The sequence below is a fragment of the Letharia columbiana genome (assembly GCF_014066305.1).
Source record: "Letharia columbiana isolate WasteWater2 chromosome Unknown Sc0000015_s0, whole genome shotgun sequence".
NCBI classification, from domain to species: domain Eukaryota; kingdom Fungi; phylum Ascomycota; class Lecanoromycetes; order Lecanorales; family Parmeliaceae; genus Letharia; species Letharia columbiana.
The window spans coordinates 405,709-423,688 of NW_023501054.1; the positions used below are offsets into that span (position 1 = coordinate 405,709).

A 17,980-nucleotide genomic window follows, 5' to 3' on the forward strand; every position below is an offset into this window, starting at 1 on the left:
TAGCCAAAAATTCTGAAAGTGGGAAGGGCGAATCATAAGCCATGGTTGTACCTTTTTTTTACATCCCGCGTCTCTCTCATAACTAGGCACAACAAACTTCTACGAGGTTGTGCGCAACGGACCGCAAGGTATTGCGCAGAGGGTGATGAGTTTCGAAACGGAATCATTGAGGAACGAGCGCCGTCGGAGCTTGGGAGAGGAGGCATCTCTTGGGCGAGGGTGAATAGAGGAGGAGTACTAGTACGAGGCTCCTGCTAGAAAGTATTGGCTACTTTAGGGGGCAAATCGGATTTCTGCCATTGTATACTAGCTAGTGGTTACACTGTACTCCGCAATAGCTTATTTGGCGCACCCACAGAAGTAGTATTGACTTCGGGATGGGACCTCCAGTTCACAGAGATGAGGGGTGAAAAGCGACTTAGAAGGCGGGTGTGTCGAGAATGTCTTTCAGGAGACGACGACGCTAGGGCTAGAAAGGGTCTAGCTGCTTGCGTATCGCAGCTTCGCGGAGTTGGTGGGGCTTCGTTCGCTCTTTCTCCATCGTATTTGCCTTCCATCCTTCCACTGCCATCTTGAATTGAAAATTCAGTAGTCTGTATAGACTTTGCGAGAAGCTACTGCCGTATGGCTGCACCTCGTAAAGCGACTTACTGGCTCCCAGATCAATCTCGGCCGTACCCTACCTTCAGCCTTGTTTTCGCCAACAAAACATCGTCTTTACCGTCCAAATTCTTCACTACAGGCGTCGTTACTCGTTCGAAGGAAGACCGATGGGCCTGGGCATAAGCTCAGCCAAATTATGGGAGTCCAGCAACCTGCCCCAAAGGCCAAGGCTAGGAAGCCCACCGCGGCCGAAATGAGGGCCCTAATTAGCTGCAATCGATGAGACTTATCTAGAAGTCCTTCCCCCCGGACTACTCCCCGGTCCACTGGTAATCGCTACAAATACACACCTCTCAACAAAGAAGCTTCGGAGATAAGGCTCATAATTCTGCTGCATGGAATTTCCGGAACAGAAATCCACATCAAGCTTGAGACCATGGTATTGTCAGGTAGTCAAATCCCGACGTACGAGGCGCTTCCCTACACGTGGGGTTCCACAGAGAATCCTGTTGACCTACGGATTGACGGAGTGGACGGAGGCAGCAGGCAGGCTTGCTGTGACACAGAACCGTGCAGAAGCGTTGCAGTACCTACGGTATGATGGTGGCAGGTCACGCGTTCTGTGGATTGACGCCATCTGTGTTGACCGGCAGAATATCTCCGAGAGGGGCCACCAAGTCGCTAGGATGACTGGCGTATACTCCAAGGCTAGAGTGGTCATTGTTTGGCTAGGTCCCGGACGTGATGGAAGCGCGCTAGCAATTGGGGCATTGACCGATCGGGGATCTGAAATTGAAGTCAATTGGACAACACAGGGTATTACCCCGTTGTCAGGAGAAGATTATCACCAGTGGACCAAGGAACCACTTCCTTTGCGCGCAACCAGGACATCATTAATTCAATAGCACATCTACTAGACCGTGCCTGGTTCACACGTCTCTGGATTTGGCAGGAGATTCGTCTGGCCAGAAATGGAGCTGGGATCCGTTGTGGTTACGATAGTCTATCATGGGCCAGCTTTCGTAGTGCGATTCTCTGCTTGCACGTCAAACCTACACGCAAAGCAAGCGAACTCCTCTCTGGCATAGAACGGGTGTTCCACATCATCATCAACTATGATGGAACACTGCGCAATTGGCATGATCTTCTGGAACAAACCAGCGGATTTCAGTACTCCGATGACAGGGACAGAGTTTATGCAAATCTGAGCTTAATACGTATCTCTGATCGGTCTGGTCTTGAGCCCGATTACTCGAAAAGTACAAGTGAGGTCTACAAAGGGCTCATTGTACTTGATCTGAATTTGACACAGGGGTTGAGACTTTTTCTCAATGCAAATTGGGCGAAATCAACGTTGAAGCTCTTCCGTCTTGGTTTCCAGACTTCACCAGGAGCAGGAAATGCACAAGACTCCGGGATTTCGGGGCTCCTTCAGGGTCTAAGGCACATGCTGTTGTCCAAAATGAAAGTGTCATGATAGCGACCGGTTGTCGCGCAGGAACAACTTGGCACTATCGAGGCGATCCTATTCTGGGATGACCTGGGCGTGTCGCCACAAGCCGGCACAGCATTGTCATTCCAGCAGCTTTTGAAACCGAAGCTGAAGTAAAACAACTACATAGCTGGGGTTAGCATGATCGAGGCCCTTTGTCGCACACTATGTTGCGACCAATTCTCTGAATCTAGTCTTTCCCTGCCGCAAGGATACCCAGACTTCAAGAAGAGCAAGGACTACCTGCTCAGAGTGATGGAGTCCAAGAGACCTACCCCTTATCGATGGTTTACAGGGTATGTAGTTCGAGCGGTCCAGGAACGGGTGTTTTTCATCACCACAGATGGCTACATCGGGCTTAGCACCAAGCACCATCAAAGCCGGAGATCACATCTGCGTCCTTCCCGGATGCCGCACTCCTTTAGTCTTGGCGACCGGATGGGCTTGACAGTTACAAAGTGGTGGGTGAGTGCTACATGCATGGAATGATGGACGGCGCGGCCTTTCTTGGTCCCATGCCGAGTGACTGGGGGCGCGTGATGCGTTATTGCCCACGAGCATACCAGGTCTACGTGGTGTCGGTGAACGACATGACTGGTAAAGTTCGACTTGATCATCCTCGGCTTGACGATATACCTATACCACCGGGATGGTGTCTGGTGGGTCATCCTTATGATAACGTAGTCAATTTCTTTTCGAATGTCGACATTGGTAAAGTAAAGGTCGGATACGACCCAAGGATGAGCCCGGAGGCATCAAAAGAACGCGGGGTCGATCTACAGGATTTCCGGCTGGCGTGAGTTGAGGCAAGCGCAATGGAAAGGCCTGTCACCTTTTCAACACCCGCGTTTGGTCTGTCGTTACATTTCCATATATTACTTACTAGTCAATTCACACAGCAGCTTGGAAACGCCGATAAAAGCCAACATCAGAGCTTTGTAACGAGTCAATTTGAATTCGGTCCTTACCATCTCGGCAGTTTCAACGTTGTATGCCACCCTTGAGCAGTAGCGGCTGTTCCCTCATCCTACATTGACGCCACTACAGCAGCCATGGTGTGTACGATTAAAGAATGGCACCCAACGACAAAAAATATAGACTTTGAAGAAACGGAGGCCCGACGATTTCAAAAGCTCGAAACCGACCTATTCAAACCGTATAAACGTGACGTATCAGCTCCCCAAAAAGAAACGTTTGTTGCCCCTCTTTCTAACTCTCACTCGAGTCATTGCTGACCAGTAGTAGTATGAGCCGCAACTATGCCGCCTCCCCTCTCTTTCGCCTCCCTCCCGAAACCCGCGTCCGAATCTACGGGCTCGTGCTCGGCGGGAAGCAGTTGTGGATTGCCCACAGTGATTCCAAAGTCGAATTGGAGAAGCCAGAAAAAACTTACAACCCCAGGGACCCCGATCAGCACAGTACGGCCACTATCGTCACCGGTGCGGACGTTCCCTATCATTCCACGGCCGATTCTTTCCCCAGGACCAAGCCTTCCATCACTGATTACCACCTCGGCCTTTTACGTGTCTGCAGACAAGTCTATACGGAGACTGCTCTACTGCCATTCACTCTCAATACTTTCACTTTCAGCGACGATTTGGTGAGGAGAGAATTCGAGCAGAGCGCGGGGGCCGGGGAAGAAGAGGGTGCAGAAGAAGGCGGTTGGGAAATATGAAATCGGTACGTGTTTGGAATTTCATGCTCGGCATCGCTAGGCACAAAACTCGGAGGGTCAAGTCACAGGTTGCTTTGCGCGGAGTATGGGCACGCTTGGACTTGTCAAGGCGCCAAGGAGAATCCAGCTGTTGTGCCGTTCCAAAGCACGCACGAGCTACAGCACAATGAGATAATGAATATGGTAGTGCTATCTGGCTAGATCGGACATGGATTGACGCAAGTCTTGCATCTTTAGCAGCTATTAGGTTATGAGATCAATGCCTGACTCCAAAAGCCTCCACAATAACCACTGCATGTCCCACGATCTGTCCGACAACATTCCCACCATCCCAGCCTGCTTTTCTCTCAACCCTCCACCTCTCCAACCGCGACGAACACCGCCCTCCTTTTTCCAGCCCAGTAAGCCCCACAGCCTCTCCATTCTCTACCCCTAGCCCCCGTTTCTCCTCCCTCCTAACCACAATCCCATTCCTCCACACCGCTCCCCAGCTCCCCGCCCTCCACAATTCTCAGCCAGCATCGTCACCTCACACCTGAGTCTCATCACAGGCAGCACGGTCACACAGCCGTAATAGCGATAAGTGTTTTCAGCGAAGAGGTGGGCGAATGTTCGCTTGGCCTTCTGGAGTAGGCCATCTCTTCTGTACCAATGAAAATGCGGTGGTCGGGAAGGCGACGGGAGGAGGGCTGGGTGCGGTGGAGTGGAGGATTGTGAGGCGGGATTCGAGTACGATGCGTTGCTGCGCTTTGCAAAGGAGTGTGAGATGGGCGAGGTAAGACAGGAAAATATCGTGAGCTTGGGGTCGTTTGGAAGGAGATGTGTAGGGCGCTGATAGTAAACGAGGCTGGGTTTGAAGCCATGTCGTAGGTCTATTTGGATGTCTGGGTTTGTTCAAGTTGACAGGTTGCTGTTGAGGGGAGGCGGGGAGGGACCGGTGATGCGGTATTCCTCCAGTTTAGTCATAGTCGAATGAACCTTGATGGAGGTGGAGGTGGTGAGGGGGGAGGGAGGGAGGGGGGATGATTAAGAAGAGGTCAATGGTTGTGCTATTGTGGGCTATAGATGTCGAGGAGTGTCGAGGAGTGAAGTGTAGTGCAGCAGGAATGACATGACAGCTTCAGTAAGCTGCGTTCATGTGTCATTGCTTGCTCTCAATGATTCACTGGGTCTCAGGAGGTCAGCAAGAATTAAATTGATTTCAATAAGATTCGACAGTTCTGAAGTACCTCGCCTTTCGACGACGAACCTGGTTGGTCTGGCCGAGGCTGACTGCCAGACACGGACTCTTCTTGGGCCGTGAAGTTGCAAGTGACTTGTACGATGATTTCGAAACTTAGGTCATCGTCGAATTCACTATGCCTCGTCACATTCTTGTAAAGGAGTCCGCGGCTACCAGAGTACTCTCCAGTTTTTCAAAAGTCTTTCCGAGTTGTTCAGCAATCTTTCTTCATCGACAGCTTCCCGTTCTCTAAGGCAACCGCATCATCTGAGTTTATTCGTCCAGGCAAGCGAGTACCCTGTGCGAGATGTATCATCCTACCACTATCCACTGGAACGATGGATCACAGACTACTAAGCAGGTCTCAGCAGAACAGAACAGAGACTTCGAGGACCCTGTCGTGAAAGAAAGACCCACATTTCAAACCCGTCCCGCCTTTCGCAAAAATCCTCCAATCATGTCACAGAGATTACAAACAGCAAAATCAGATATCACACACTCTACTCGGCTCGCCTTGTTCAGCTAGCTTCCCCACATGAACCCTCAATGACGGCAGGTTCGGAGCGTGATGATGCTCTTGACTCGCTCGATGTGTGTTCGGATTTTGGTCCGTTCGATCGGCTTGCAGGACAGATTGCTTGGTCGGAATTAACTAATCTGGAAAGAAATCGAGTTACAACATCGAAAAAAGGTGATAGCGGGTTTCCATGTTTCTATGGGAGGAAAGTGGGCGAGGGTAGAAAGACGAGGGCAATCGATGGGGAGAAAATTCAACGGAATGCTTGGGACCGGGCATCATCTACCTTGCAGTACAGGGCGTTGTAAAGATGGTCACATGCCATTAGGAATCTTCGATTCTAACCCGCGTGTGGAAATTCATGGGCATTGACTTGCCATCTGTACGCCTTATCATTCAATCTCTTCACCATCAAATTTTGCCAACGCATCTTCCTTGGGTTTCGAAGCCGCCATCGCACCCTCCCGTGCTCTTTAATTTCATCTGTACGCCTTGTCATTAATCTCTTCACCATCAAAACCTACAACCTTTTCCTCGGCATCTTTGAAGCCGCCATCGCGCCCTCGCCGATGCTCAGCAGCAGCCGATGGTACACCAAGTCCGAACAAGCGCCACGCTTCAGCATCTGGTTTGCAGGACTCGGGCTGGGGCAGATCACCGGTGGTATGCTGTTGTATGCATTTCAGCAGGTCAAAGACGAAACGAAGGAGGGATTGGAGGGCTGGCGCATCATATTTGCGGTCTTGGGGGTGGTGACTGTGGTAATTGCAGTGACGGTGGGGGTCCGGTTCGATGCAGGCGCGGTTTTGGGGGAGGGGGAGAAGGTGGTGTTGTTGAGGCATGTGGCGGTTAATCGGACTAGGATTCGAAATAGAGGATTCAAGGCTAGGCAGGGACTTGAAGTCGTGCTTGATGGGCAACTGTGGTTCATGACGTTGCTGACTATCCTGGTATGCGTTATTGGTTTCCGAAGATATCTCATTGCTGATTTACCTTGCGGCTTAGATCTCAATCTCAAGCGGCGTACTAACAACGTGCTCCGCAACCCTTATATAAACCATCGGCTTCTCCTGGCCCAAATCTGCTCTACTCGGCAGACCCTCCGGTTTTGTCTCTATCCCCAGCACCCTCACCGTTGGTTACGACATCCGCTACACCTCGCATCGCTGGGCCTGGCTCGTCTTCTGCTGTATACCCGGCATCTTCGGCGGCGCACTCCTCTTCTTCGCTACGCGCAGCTCACAGGCGTCTATCTCGTCAACGCCATCACTCCCTCACTGATCGTCATATATCAGTGGACTGCATCCAACGTTGCGCGACAGAGAGTGGTTGCCATGAGCCTTGTATCGGGTAATTTTAGCGTAGGGAATGGTATTGGGCTGCAGACTTTCCAAGCCAGAGATGCGCCGTGGTACATTCCGGCTAAGATCACACTGTTGGCGACCCAGGCTGCCGCGGCCGGGGTCGCAGGAGTGGTGTTTTGATACCATGTGTGGGCTAACAGGCGTAAGGATAAGGCAATGCATTCTGGTGTGGCGGTGGCGGTAGAAGATCAGAACGAGCCAACACATTTCGAGGGGACGGAGCAGCGGTTGTGGGAGGATCGCACTGATAAAGAAAATGAGATGTTGAGATGTGTGTACTAAAGGTAGGCAAGCATTCCTAGAGGTTACCAGACTCGGTTGGCCGCATGGCAAAATGTTTCAAGGCTGGATTTCTTGTTTCAAATAAAACCGAGATTGAGAATTGGCATGGCTGCGGCGAAACTATTTTTGGGGTTCCGGTAACTCATCTCCGTCCCTGTCCTTCTTCTATCATTTCCGCAAAAGCTTTCGTTCTGATACCAGATGGGCTTCTTCTGAAGCAACCCAAAGCCTCAGTGTTTGGTCAAGAGAAGGCAATATCGGCGTGTCAAGTCTCTTGACCGAGCGACTTCAATGCACAGCCAATGTGATTCCGCGCCACCAGTAAGTCCAAACAAATCAGTTTGGGAGCAGAGACAACAAGGCCAGCGGTGCACGCCTTGATACCACCAACCAAAGAGGAACCCCATCGTGGAAGTGTTAGCTTGACGCCTCCACTGCAGAGACCGAGTGCGTAGGGCTCGATACATTGCGCTGAGTGGAGGCTGTTCTTTGTGTCCACATAACACTGCTTTGTGGTTCGCGAACAATGACTGGAAGCGCGGTGAACGAAGACACAGCGAGCGGTGGACCACACAGAGAACACCATTGTATAATGTCACATGGAAAGTCATAACACACCACATCCACATGCCACCACAACACCTCTCCCTCGGATCTCGTCATTATATCCCCTCCCGAGCACCAGAGCCAACTCATTCTCCCACCTAACCCACCACCCCTTAATCTGTGCTCTCCACCACTACACTCCACTCCACTCAACAACAATGGGCTGCGCCCAGTCCCGCCCCTCCGCAAACTACTACGACGAATACTTCCGACCCGCCCAACCCCCTCACCGCCGTTACCGCAGCCACCGCATCGCCAACGTAGACGGATACAAACCTGGACCCGAATACCGAGAACATCGGCAGCAATACGAGCAGGATGTCGCGGCGGACAGGTATGAGGATGCGTACGACCGGCTGACGGCGAGGAGCAAGCTTTCTACGGCGCATGGATTGCAGGAGTACTGTGAGGATAGAGGGTGGAGTTGAGAGAGTGGGGGGTTGGGTTGGAAATGTGTGAGAGATGCGCCTGGCGTTTGTTGGGGGGGGATGGCGGCGGTCTTGAGGATGTGAGTTTGATTTCGTCGTGGGTTATGAGTTAGATTGTTATCCTGCACTCAAGGCGATATCGCTGGGTGCTTCACAAGCAATTCACGGTGTTTCGATCCAGGTGTCATGTCAAGTGGTGGGCACGGCAGAAATCCGCGTGCGGATACCAAGCAGGCCTCGCGGCACCTGGGCGGATAAAAGCAATAGTAGCCATCCGCACCACTTTCGCTGCTTCACTCTTGCATCAGCCTCGACTGTTTCCGGCGCCGAACCGAAATGCATGCTGGCACAATCAGTAGTGTTGATGCCAATGAAAGCAACTCAACACCCAGCTCTCACCTCTTTCACACAACAACCTGCTCTGACCACTCATAGCTCCCTTTCATACGCCATACTCTTCTACCCATCACCACATATCATCCACCAATCCACCACGCCCACAACCCAACCCAGCAACCGCACAACCCTCCACCAACAATGGGCGCCACACTCTCCTGCCTCGCCAACGACGTCTCCATCACCGACTACCCGCACGAAGCTCCCCTGCCAGCACGACCCGTATCACAACAACAGCTCTCCGGGCGCCAAGTCCAAGTCCCGCGACGTCAGCCCCTGCAGCTGGAGTACTCGAGCGAGCACGGTGACGAAGTTCCCAGTTACAGACGCCAGGTCGCTCAGCGTCCACGACGCGAGTCCCTGCCCGTGGACTACGAGTACGGACACGACGAAGACGTAGCGCGGTTCCCCGGCGTACGATCTCAGCGCCAGCGGCAGCGGCCACAACGTCTGCGGCTGGAATATCAGTACGGCCACGATGGCGAGATTCCCAGATTGCCGTATCGATCATCTCCGCAACGTGGCGCTCTGCAACGGGAGGCGTCGTACGATGAAGATGGACGACGACGACGACGACGGCGAGGCTTCCATCTCCCCACCGCACTTCCCCCCGCACCAGCTCCCACGGCGCTCCTCCCTACCCCCACCGCACTCGTATCCGTACGAATATGATAGCGATATCCTTCGCCACGAACGTCGTCCTCGACGTCAGTCCACGCGACCGCGGTACGAGATCGAGGCGCCGCCTGCGCCTGTGTACGGAGATGGGTTGTCAGAGCGTCGGATGAGGCCGGATCAGGGTTTGCGAGGGAGGGAGAGTGGGTTCGGAGACGCTCCTCCGAGTTATGAGGATCATGTTTTTGATCGGGAGGTTGGAGAGGGGGGGGGTAGGAGGGGGTTTGTGGGTGAGGAGGGTGGGGGGTTGGAGGTTTAGGAGGTTGAGAGTGGGGGTGTGAGGGTTGTGGATTGAGGGCGAGGAGATGGAATGGGATAGGATTGGATTGTATTGGGGAAATACTTGTGCGGTAGTGGATTGAGTACGAGTGTCTTCAGCGATACAAGGATAAAGGAAGCATGCGGCAAAGTCGAAGATAGTACTAACAGACAAATATTCTTTCATACCGAAAAGATCTCCAAAAGCCTAAGAGTTAAGTATTTGAAGCGGTCACCATTTCCATATCTCATGGCATACTCATGAACAAACTCAACATCGCAGGATAATTCGGCGTGCCCAAACCAGTGACTAGTACGGGTAGTCTTGTCAGTATCACCGTCAAAGCTAGGCGCGCAGGAGCACTTACCGGGATCCCATCCCTTGGCGACCGCAAACCCTTGAGTCCCACAGCCAGGGTTGCTGCCGTTGGTGATGTCATGGAGGACCTGAGGGTTGGAGTACTTGAGGCGCAGTCAGCAAGGAAGTGGCCGGACATCTAACACTCAATGGCTGGGGGGCCACTCACTAGTGTCGGGTTGACGAATCCAATGGTCTTCTTTCCTACGGCAATCCTTTCCTCATTGATTCGATTCAGAATGGAGGCAAAAGTCGGCGCTGCAGCCGATGTACCACCAATAAGCGTTGCAGCGCCCATATTGAAGATGACAACGTTGTCACCGATGGCAGAAACGTCTGGGTAGCCCCGTCCATTTTTGTTGTAGATGCCTCCGTTGGCGCCGAAGCTGTTGTTGTTGGTGCTTGAGTAGTACGGATACTGAGTCCCAGCGGTCGAAAAGTAAGTCGCCACAGCACTGGCTTGGTAGCTGGGGATGGCGTAGATGTTGGAGAAGCCGCCGCCAGATGGGAAACGCGTGACGGCAACTTCTTGGTCTTTGGTCACGTCACCGCCTGGAGGCAGGAACGTCGCACCGGCGGTTGTAAGATATGGGCAAGTGGCCGGGAAGTCAGGGGAGAAGATGTTGCCGGTGGGACCAAGACAGCCGTCAGCACTGTCGTCACCAGCTGGACCCGCTACGCCGGAATCGCCGGAAGCGACGACGAGAGAGATTCCCTGCATGCCGAGTTTCATAAATTCGTTGCATTGGCGTTGCTGGTAGGACGCCGGTAGATCGGCTTCCTGGCCACCGTACGATATAGAGATGACATTGGTTGGCTTGTAGACGCCGCATTCGAGCGAGCCCTTGAAGCCACCAGGTTGAGGGTCGGGGTACGGAGGATCGAGAACGCTGTTTCCGGTCTCGTTAAAGGCCGAGTAGGTGCAGTAGGAGCCATCAATTGCATCAAGGAAGTTGTTGAGGAACCCCTCGTAAGTATAGTTGGCCTCATAGACGTCGTCGTCGGTCTGGAAAAGAATAGAGTTTTGAGGGTAAATGATCGGATACGAAATTTGGAAGTCCAAATCAGACTCGGGTCCGGCATCTGTTACAGTGGTTGGAGCAGTTGCACCATCAACGCTGTCAAGGGTAGGATGGGTTCCTTGTGGGATATTGGGAGCAAGGGTCAAGAAAAAATCATTCAGATCTGTTTGACTGTACATGTCATCCAAGTCCTCAAAGATTCCCAGTTGATTGCCAGCGGCATTCTTGGTCGGGGTGGTGATGTTGTAAAGAGTCTTGATACACAAGGGGATTGCAGCCACATCGCAAATAGAGCTTAGAGGTGCCGCCAAGATTGAAGCGAGCGTTTCGGGCAACGCCTTCATCTTTGGTTTAGTGATGTGCTGATTTTTGCTCGTTACACCAAAAGTTCGCTTTTGCAATTCCGGATCCTTCCTAGATCTCGAAGGGGTCAAGAGCTTCAAGCCCGGAGTGATGTAATCTACATGCTCCCGGACATGGTGTGGGAGAGAGTATCTATCTCTAGTCAACGCAGGATCTCGCAAGTATGGCTGGTGGTTGCTTACCCGTCGCATCCAATATTGGTTTTGCCAGTGCCATAGTGAGCATAGTTGTAATACTCGGCCTTGATCAACGCTTCTACTTCGGAAGTGGTAGCATCGAATTGCAGCCATTGCTTGTTGACGGATCGAGAAACGCGGTTTGCTGCGATTCCGGAGTCTTGTAGCCATGCGCTCACCGTTTCGACAGTGTTTGGTTGCGGAGCGAACATGTCATGGATTTCTTCCACGTTGTAATGCTGGCCATATCTATGTGATGCTGGGTTTGAACTAAACTTCCAGTCAACATAGAAGTCAAATAAGTGACCTGGGGCGTTTCACGTGAAAAGATTTGGACGCTGCGCGATGGAATAATCTGAGTTGGCAAGCTAACAATATAAAATACTACAAAAGCCTGAGAAACCCAGAATGAAACAAGGTCTCAAGCAAAGACATCCATCGTTGACATGATAGCATAGGGGCAAGATACATAAGAGGAGGCATGCTCACACTTCATCAAGCAGGCGTGGGCCATTGTCAAGGTTGCTCTGCGTCAAGCCGATGCGAACGGGTAGGACAGTCGAAGGATCAACTCGCGAAAATTTTACCCAGTTGAGAGGTTCCGATTGTCGCTTCTCGTGCACGACATGAGATGTGGAAGTAGGAGCGGCCGTTGCAGTAAGCGCAATGGCGCCGAAACAAATGAGAACTTGAAGATGCATCTTGAGGGCGTGGAGCAATCAAAGGGAATTTGGGATGGGTAAGCTGCAGAATGGCGACCATACCCGGATACATATACTCGGCCATGGGAGGGGCAAAATTCTCCCTTAGCTTTAGGTTTCGCCTTCGGAGAAACTCCCAATTGTCGCTGAGCTTCCTCGTTCGATGCAGACACATGACAGAACATGGTTGCAACCGAGCGCATCCGCTGGTGATGCTCATGCGTGGTCGTTACAATCATTGGCTCAATCTTTTTTCTATGACGTCGATCATGTGCAAATCGGAATTCAAGAAAATGCGCTGTTTCTTTTTAGATAGGAGCTGACAATCGCCTTTGTTGATAATTAATTGGTGGTGTGGCTGCAGCATCTTGATAAGGTCACGGACGGGTTAGACCGAGAAAGCCAGTTTCCTGTTCAGGCAGGTCAGTCTGCACCCTAGTCTACGCCAAGTCCGAGGGGCCCAAAATGAATAGCCAATCAGCCACGAAGCTCTTCACAGAGCAAAAACCTCATCTCGACATATCATTCGGGGAGATGTTCGGTAGATGCTTGGTCTCACGCGTATATCGGACCATGCCGATCTCCCGAATTCGAATTAGCGCGAGGGGCCAAAGACAAACAATGCTTTGTCCAAATCAGATAGATGTCTCGGACCCTGGATGCCAAAATGTGGATTGAGGATATGGCAATCATGCGCTCAAAGGGATATTCTTCGCCACGGCATTTGTCGAGCTGGACCGAGTTGATGTTTTGCGTTTGGATTGTCTCGCTGTTTCACCACACACCCAGCTGAGAAGCTCCAGACCTCGACATCGATAATGCACCATACCACCTGGAACAGACAGCCGGCGAGACATCAAGATCCATGGCATGCTCCGTACTCGTACGTGGCGCCGTGATTCATTGTATCAGAGGCAAGTGCCGCCTTAAACGCATTGATGTGGCGTCCAAGAAGTCTTAGATCTCATTCACCATCTGACAAGAGTAGTCCCAGTGGGTGTACTGTCTCAAAAGATCTGCACAGACATGATCGTTCAACGAGGGTATCATAATCAAGTACTCAGAGACAGTCGATGAGGCTAAGAGTGAACATTGAGAAAATCTGCCTCACTTGCCTCCGTGATTGCTTCAATCACCATATGAGTGGAAGTGATAAGCTGCGCTCAAAGACGCAGGCAACTGGCGTCACTGCTGTGAAGTTGACACCTCTCATTACCGCTTATGCAACAACATCCCGTTCAATCTCTCTTTCGAGTTCATGCTGCTTGCAGCTGCAGTGAGTAGACAATTATATGCGTATACAAGATCATTGAAAGCGACGTATGTCTGTTTCTTCTGTCCTTTGCAGGCTGAAAGGTTCATTGGTGAGAGAGTGAGAATTTTAGCCTTCTGAAAAGATTATTTTCTTTAAGCATGCGATCGGGATCGACAAAGCACGATCTTACGCTAACCTGTAAGAAGACTAGCTTCGTATTCGGGAAATCGGAAATTGAACGTTTACTTTCCTTCGTTAGATCTATCATCATCCATCAATACTTCGAGATACCCATAGTAGCACGCACTGATGCTGCACTTGCCTTCCGTTCTTCTGTGGGTGACTATGATTAGAAATGCCTCGAGGGCGTCCACCTATCCAACGAAGCGAAGAAGAAGCCAAGATAGCTCGAAGAGCTCAAGTACGCCGCAATGTTCAGGCTTATCGACTACGCAAGCACCCCAATGGTATATCCGGAGAATCTCAAGTATCGCCCAAGGAGCCGTTCAGTTTCGTGTTCGAAGAATGGGGCCAGGATGATTTTACGCGCCCCTTGGACACAAGTCTTAAGCCACCAGAGCAACAGTATAACCTCCGGCCGATGGTGCGCGATTAAGTGGATCATTCTTGCAAAATAAACGCATCTTCGGAGATCAACCAGAACTCGCCCATGTTCCGAAAGTTCAACTTGTTGGTGGAAATACCTCCGGAGATTAATGCTGCTCGAGTATCCCGCCAGCAATTCACATCAAACGCTGCCACTGCATTCTTCCCCACGGTACAGAACGGAGATCCTCTTTCCTTAGAGACTGGCCCGCACTGGGCTCAACTGATCCCAGACCTTGTCAACAAAAACGATGTCCTGGACTCTTCCATCCAGGCTCTCTGCCTCGTGCAGATCAGTCATGTCATGCAGGAACGTTGGCTATTACGAAGCAGTCTCACATTCTACGACAGGGCACTGCAAGCGTTTCAGGGAGTGATAGCAGAACCCACTCAAGCATTTAAAGCCGAGATCTTCGCAACGGCCATGGCGCTTGCTACTTACGAACTGCTCCAGGGAACTAACGCCAACGAAAGCCGTGGCTGGATGTACCATATCGAAGGAGCCTCTTCCTACCTGAACGCCTTCCCGAAGCTTGATGTGTGCGCTTTTAGTCATCAATTGTCTTTCCATTTTCTTGAGACTATCTGCATTTTCGACGCTCTTGGTGCTCGAAAACCATCTTGTTTTTCCACATCCAAGTGGTGGCGAAGTACCGTTGACCGGTTTGGGGACGATATGTATGGAGCACTATTGCGCATGATCACCTCTCTCCCGACAGTACTTCAGCAGTGCGATGAATCAATGGTGTTGCCAGCGAGCGTCGAAGCGTACGCAAGGTGGTCAGCCCTTCTTCAAATGGCTTTCCGACTGGAGAAAGCATTTCTAGACTGGTTCCACACGATGACGGCTCGTCTGTCACTTTGCCAGCACACTATTACCTCAACACTACAGGAGACTTCGGATCCTGACACATCGCAGCCCGAATTCTCATTTCCGAACCTATCACTGCGCGGCTCTACCTTCTGTATTGGTCATCCATGATCCTTCTCTACGATACCATGGTCGATCTCCTTCGAACAACACAGTCATACTCAGAAGCTGCAAATACTGAATCAAGTGACCTCCGTGATCCGCTCTACAACACCTCCAGGGTCGAAAGTTACATAGGACTTTCTTACATATTCGCAACTAACATTCGCCAGTCTGTCCGCTTCTGCCTGAAACCTGAGAATGGAGTCATCGGTAAGACTCTCGTTTTGCTGCCGCTGTGGATAGCGCGGAATCGTTTTCAAGAATGTGATGGCGACCAAGCTCGTTGGTGCTCTACTTTGCTCGATCAACTTGGGCAGCGCAACCTTTCTTTTGGCTTGCGCGTTAGCAAAAGTACTCCGTATATCTTTCTCAGATAATCGTCGGGGTGAGTTCATCGCCGCACCGGACTGATATGAACGCGTTGGATATACGGGTTGTTGGTCACTGTCTCACGACTCTCGCATGAAAGCACGAAGTCTGGGTTTCCCGTACGATCCGTTGTCTGCAAATTTCTATCCGGGACACTGCCGGGCTTCGTAAGTCCCTTGCGCCTCCTCCTTCCGGGTTCAGACAAAACGTTGTTCGTTGTTCCTCCGGAAAGAAGGCAAGGGGTACCACGAACCCTCTGCAAAAAATATACTAGAACAAAGCGGTTCATCAACGCTGCCCGAGTTGAAATAAGACCACATCTAAGAGGGGTCATCGACACACTGCTAGTGCTGTAAGCTAATGCCGTGCGCACGGGACGTTGGGGCCCAATGCGGCCTCCGTGGCGGATTCGACCCGGCGGGACGGGACGGTCCTCAAGAGTGTGCCGAGCCAGCCTTTCGCTTTCTTGATGGCTTAACGGTTTGAGTTGGGCTTCAAAGAGCGAAACCCATTTTTCATGCCGTCCCCGGATTTCGTCGCAGACTTTAAGGTCAATGGACGGCTTATGCAGAGCATGCACGCCATGACGGGCTTGACACACCACCTTCATCAGGAATGATTCTTCTTCTACGCTGATACCCTCACCAGTAGACTTGGCATCATCTAATTTGTCAATGCAGTCTCTGAAACAGCCTTTTGGGGACGCTGCTGTCTCTTCCCCGGGTGAGGCAGTGTTAATCGGCCAGGGCTCGTATGGTCGTCCTCCGCGTGGAGACCTAAATCGAGCTTTTACCTATTGTTAGACTGTATTCATTATACACAGTGGACATAAAACCTGATCATCTACCCAGATCTTTCCTAAATCACAACCCTTTGTATTTCCAGAGTCTCGGTTCTTTGCGATAATACTAATATGTCCCCACAATGTCACCAATGGCTTTGATCAAGCTCGGTGTCTTACCCATCAGTGTTATCTTTGGATGTTCCGTTCTTGCGAATGCTGCACCTCATGATATCAACTCCGCCGCTGATGATGCTGCTCTCATCATATCACTAAACCCTCTCGACCCCGAGGCCCCTCTGCCGGATCCGGTGAGACGCGGTAGGCCGGGATCAATCGACCCCCCCTCTACTAGTCACGGAAGTCTTAGGCTTCTCAAAATCCGCAGGTTCAGAGCCAACAGTCAACTCCCTCAGCATTCTCACCTGCTGTAAGGAGAGCCTAGGCACAACCTGAACGGAAAGTCTAGGCGTTCTGCTTGACTTCTGGGAACAATCTGTGGTCACGGAGGAAGGTTTCAAATGCGTTTATACAGGCAACAGTGTTTACGTGATCTGCAAGTTTTATGCCAATCACCAGAAATCCGACGGCTTCTGGGACCACGTTAATTGGATCCGGGCCCCCACACGCGCCAACGTGGGCTATAGTCCTACCAGCAGCAGCCTCGACACCAATGGGTGGACATCTTCGACGAAGATCGACCCAGTCTACACCTGGATGGGATACCCTCAAGCAGATACGCACTGCGCAGCTTCCTACCATCAACATTGGCACTCCTTCAATCCACTGGCGACTAGATTTTGAACCTGCTCAATCCAGTGGGCTCACTTGCAGTGGCCTGTCTAAGGTCCTGGCATGATTCGGAACGCTGTGGAAAGAGATTCCCTACGAGGAAGATTCCTCTAAGCTTCACGTCTTTGATTGTGTCCTTGGAGATGTTCGGGTGAGGACCAAAGGGACCGCAGTGAGACATCAAAGCTCTTTGTGTTTGTACCATGCGCAAACAATCCCATTGCATTGCGGAAACGCTGGCTTTGTTCTTCATAAAGAGCGACTCCCAATCCTTCTCCCCTTTGTTACCAACATAAGGCAGCACAACACCGTAAACCTAATCCTCATCCCATTTTCCACACGAGATTTTCCTCGCGCAGATCAGCCAGACCCTTCATCAACTCACTCACACACTCCTCTAAAATTCCCGGCACCACTCAGCCTCGCAGACAAAGAACGTCAAACACTTCAATCCACTTACTCTGAAACACTCAACCATGGCAAATCCCATCATCTCAACCATAACCCTCGCCCCCCGCGTCCCAAAAGGCCGCGCAATCGTCACCGTCACCGCCACCGACGAGGTAACAGTCTTCATCACCGACGAGGTAACAGTCTACATCACGGACACGGTTGAAGTAACAGAATCAATCTTTGACACCTCATTCATCACCAAGACCGCCACCATCACAGACATATCCACAACTACAGAATCAATCACAACCACAGAAACGCAAACCCCCACTCCAACCCCAACCAATCCCACAACCACCAAAAAAGAAACAACCCCTCTCATCCCCTTCATTCGCCCAATCGATAGCAGCACGTCCCTCCTCCCCCTTCCCACCCCCCTCTGCTCAACCATCCCCGCGCCTTCACATGCGTCTGTGGCGAAACACCTCGATCCGTTCCAGGTCCTGTCGATCGTATTCGGCGTCTTCATACTCTTCCTGCTAGCACTGATGTGGTTTCTAGTGCGACGGTTCTACAAAATGTACAGGGCGGAGCGCGTGCTGAGGAAACAAATGCAGACGGAGGGGACGGAGATGCCGGCGATGAGGGTGGCGGTGGAGGGATGGGGAGGCGC

General features: G+C 51.6%; 6 protein-coding genes across 6 annotated transcripts; 5 read left to right on the forward strand and 1 right to left on the reverse strand.

The window, feature by feature from the left end:
• Positions 1 to 2,580: 2,580 nt before the first annotated feature.
• On the forward strand, positions 2,581 to 2,895 carry HO173_005490 (uncharacterized protein; the record flags this gene model as incomplete). The annotated part of the gene is made up of 1 exon (XM_037307406.1): positions 2,581 to 2,895. One exon carries the CDS (start codon positions 2,581 to 2,583, stop codon positions 2,893 to 2,895), a length of 315 nt encoding a protein of 104 aa, XP_037165744.1.
• Positions 2,896 to 3,147: 252 nt separating this feature from the next.
• HO173_005491 (uncharacterized protein) lies at positions 3,148 to 3,770 on the forward strand (the record flags this gene model as incomplete). The annotated part of the gene is made up of 2 exons (XM_037307407.1): positions 3,148 to 3,287; positions 3,341 to 3,770. The coding sequence occupies 2 exons, from the start codon at positions 3,148 to 3,150 to the stop codon at positions 3,768 to 3,770; spliced, it is 570 nt and encodes a 189-aa protein (XP_037165745.1).
• A 4,149-nt stretch (positions 3,771 to 7,919) lies between these two features.
• Positions 7,920 to 8,189, forward strand: HO173_005492 (uncharacterized protein; the record flags this gene model as incomplete). The annotated part of the gene is made up of 1 exon (XM_037307408.1): positions 7,920 to 8,189. The coding sequence occupies one exon, from the start codon at positions 7,920 to 7,922 to the stop codon at positions 8,187 to 8,189; it is 270 nt and encodes an 89-aa protein (XP_037165746.1).
• Positions 8,190 to 8,726: 537 nt separating this feature from the next.
• HO173_005493 (uncharacterized protein) lies at positions 8,727 to 9,257 on the forward strand (the record flags this gene model as incomplete). The annotated part of the gene is made up of 1 exon (XM_037307409.1): positions 8,727 to 9,257. One exon carries the CDS (start codon positions 8,727 to 8,729, stop codon positions 9,255 to 9,257), a length of 531 nt encoding a protein of 176 aa, XP_037165747.1.
• Positions 9,258 to 9,766: 509 nt separating this feature from the next.
• On the reverse strand, positions 9,767 to 12,138 carry HO173_005494 (uncharacterized protein; the record flags this gene model as incomplete). The annotated part of the gene is made up of 5 exons (XM_037307410.1): positions 9,767 to 9,828; positions 9,887 to 9,980; positions 10,046 to 11,393; positions 11,444 to 11,707; positions 11,927 to 12,138. 5 exons carry the CDS (start codon positions 12,136 to 12,138, stop codon positions 9,767 to 9,769), a joined length of 1,980 nt encoding a protein of 659 aa, XP_037165748.1.
• A 1,610-nt stretch (positions 12,139 to 13,748) lies between these two features.
• On the forward strand, positions 13,749 to 14,981 carry HO173_005495 (uncharacterized protein; the record flags this gene model as incomplete). The annotated part of the gene is made up of 2 exons (XM_037307411.1): positions 13,749 to 13,997; positions 14,055 to 14,981. The coding sequence occupies 2 exons, from the start codon at positions 13,749 to 13,751 to the stop codon at positions 14,979 to 14,981; spliced, it is 1,176 nt and encodes a 391-aa protein (XP_037165749.1).
• Positions 14,982 to 17,980: the final 2,999 nt, after the last annotated feature.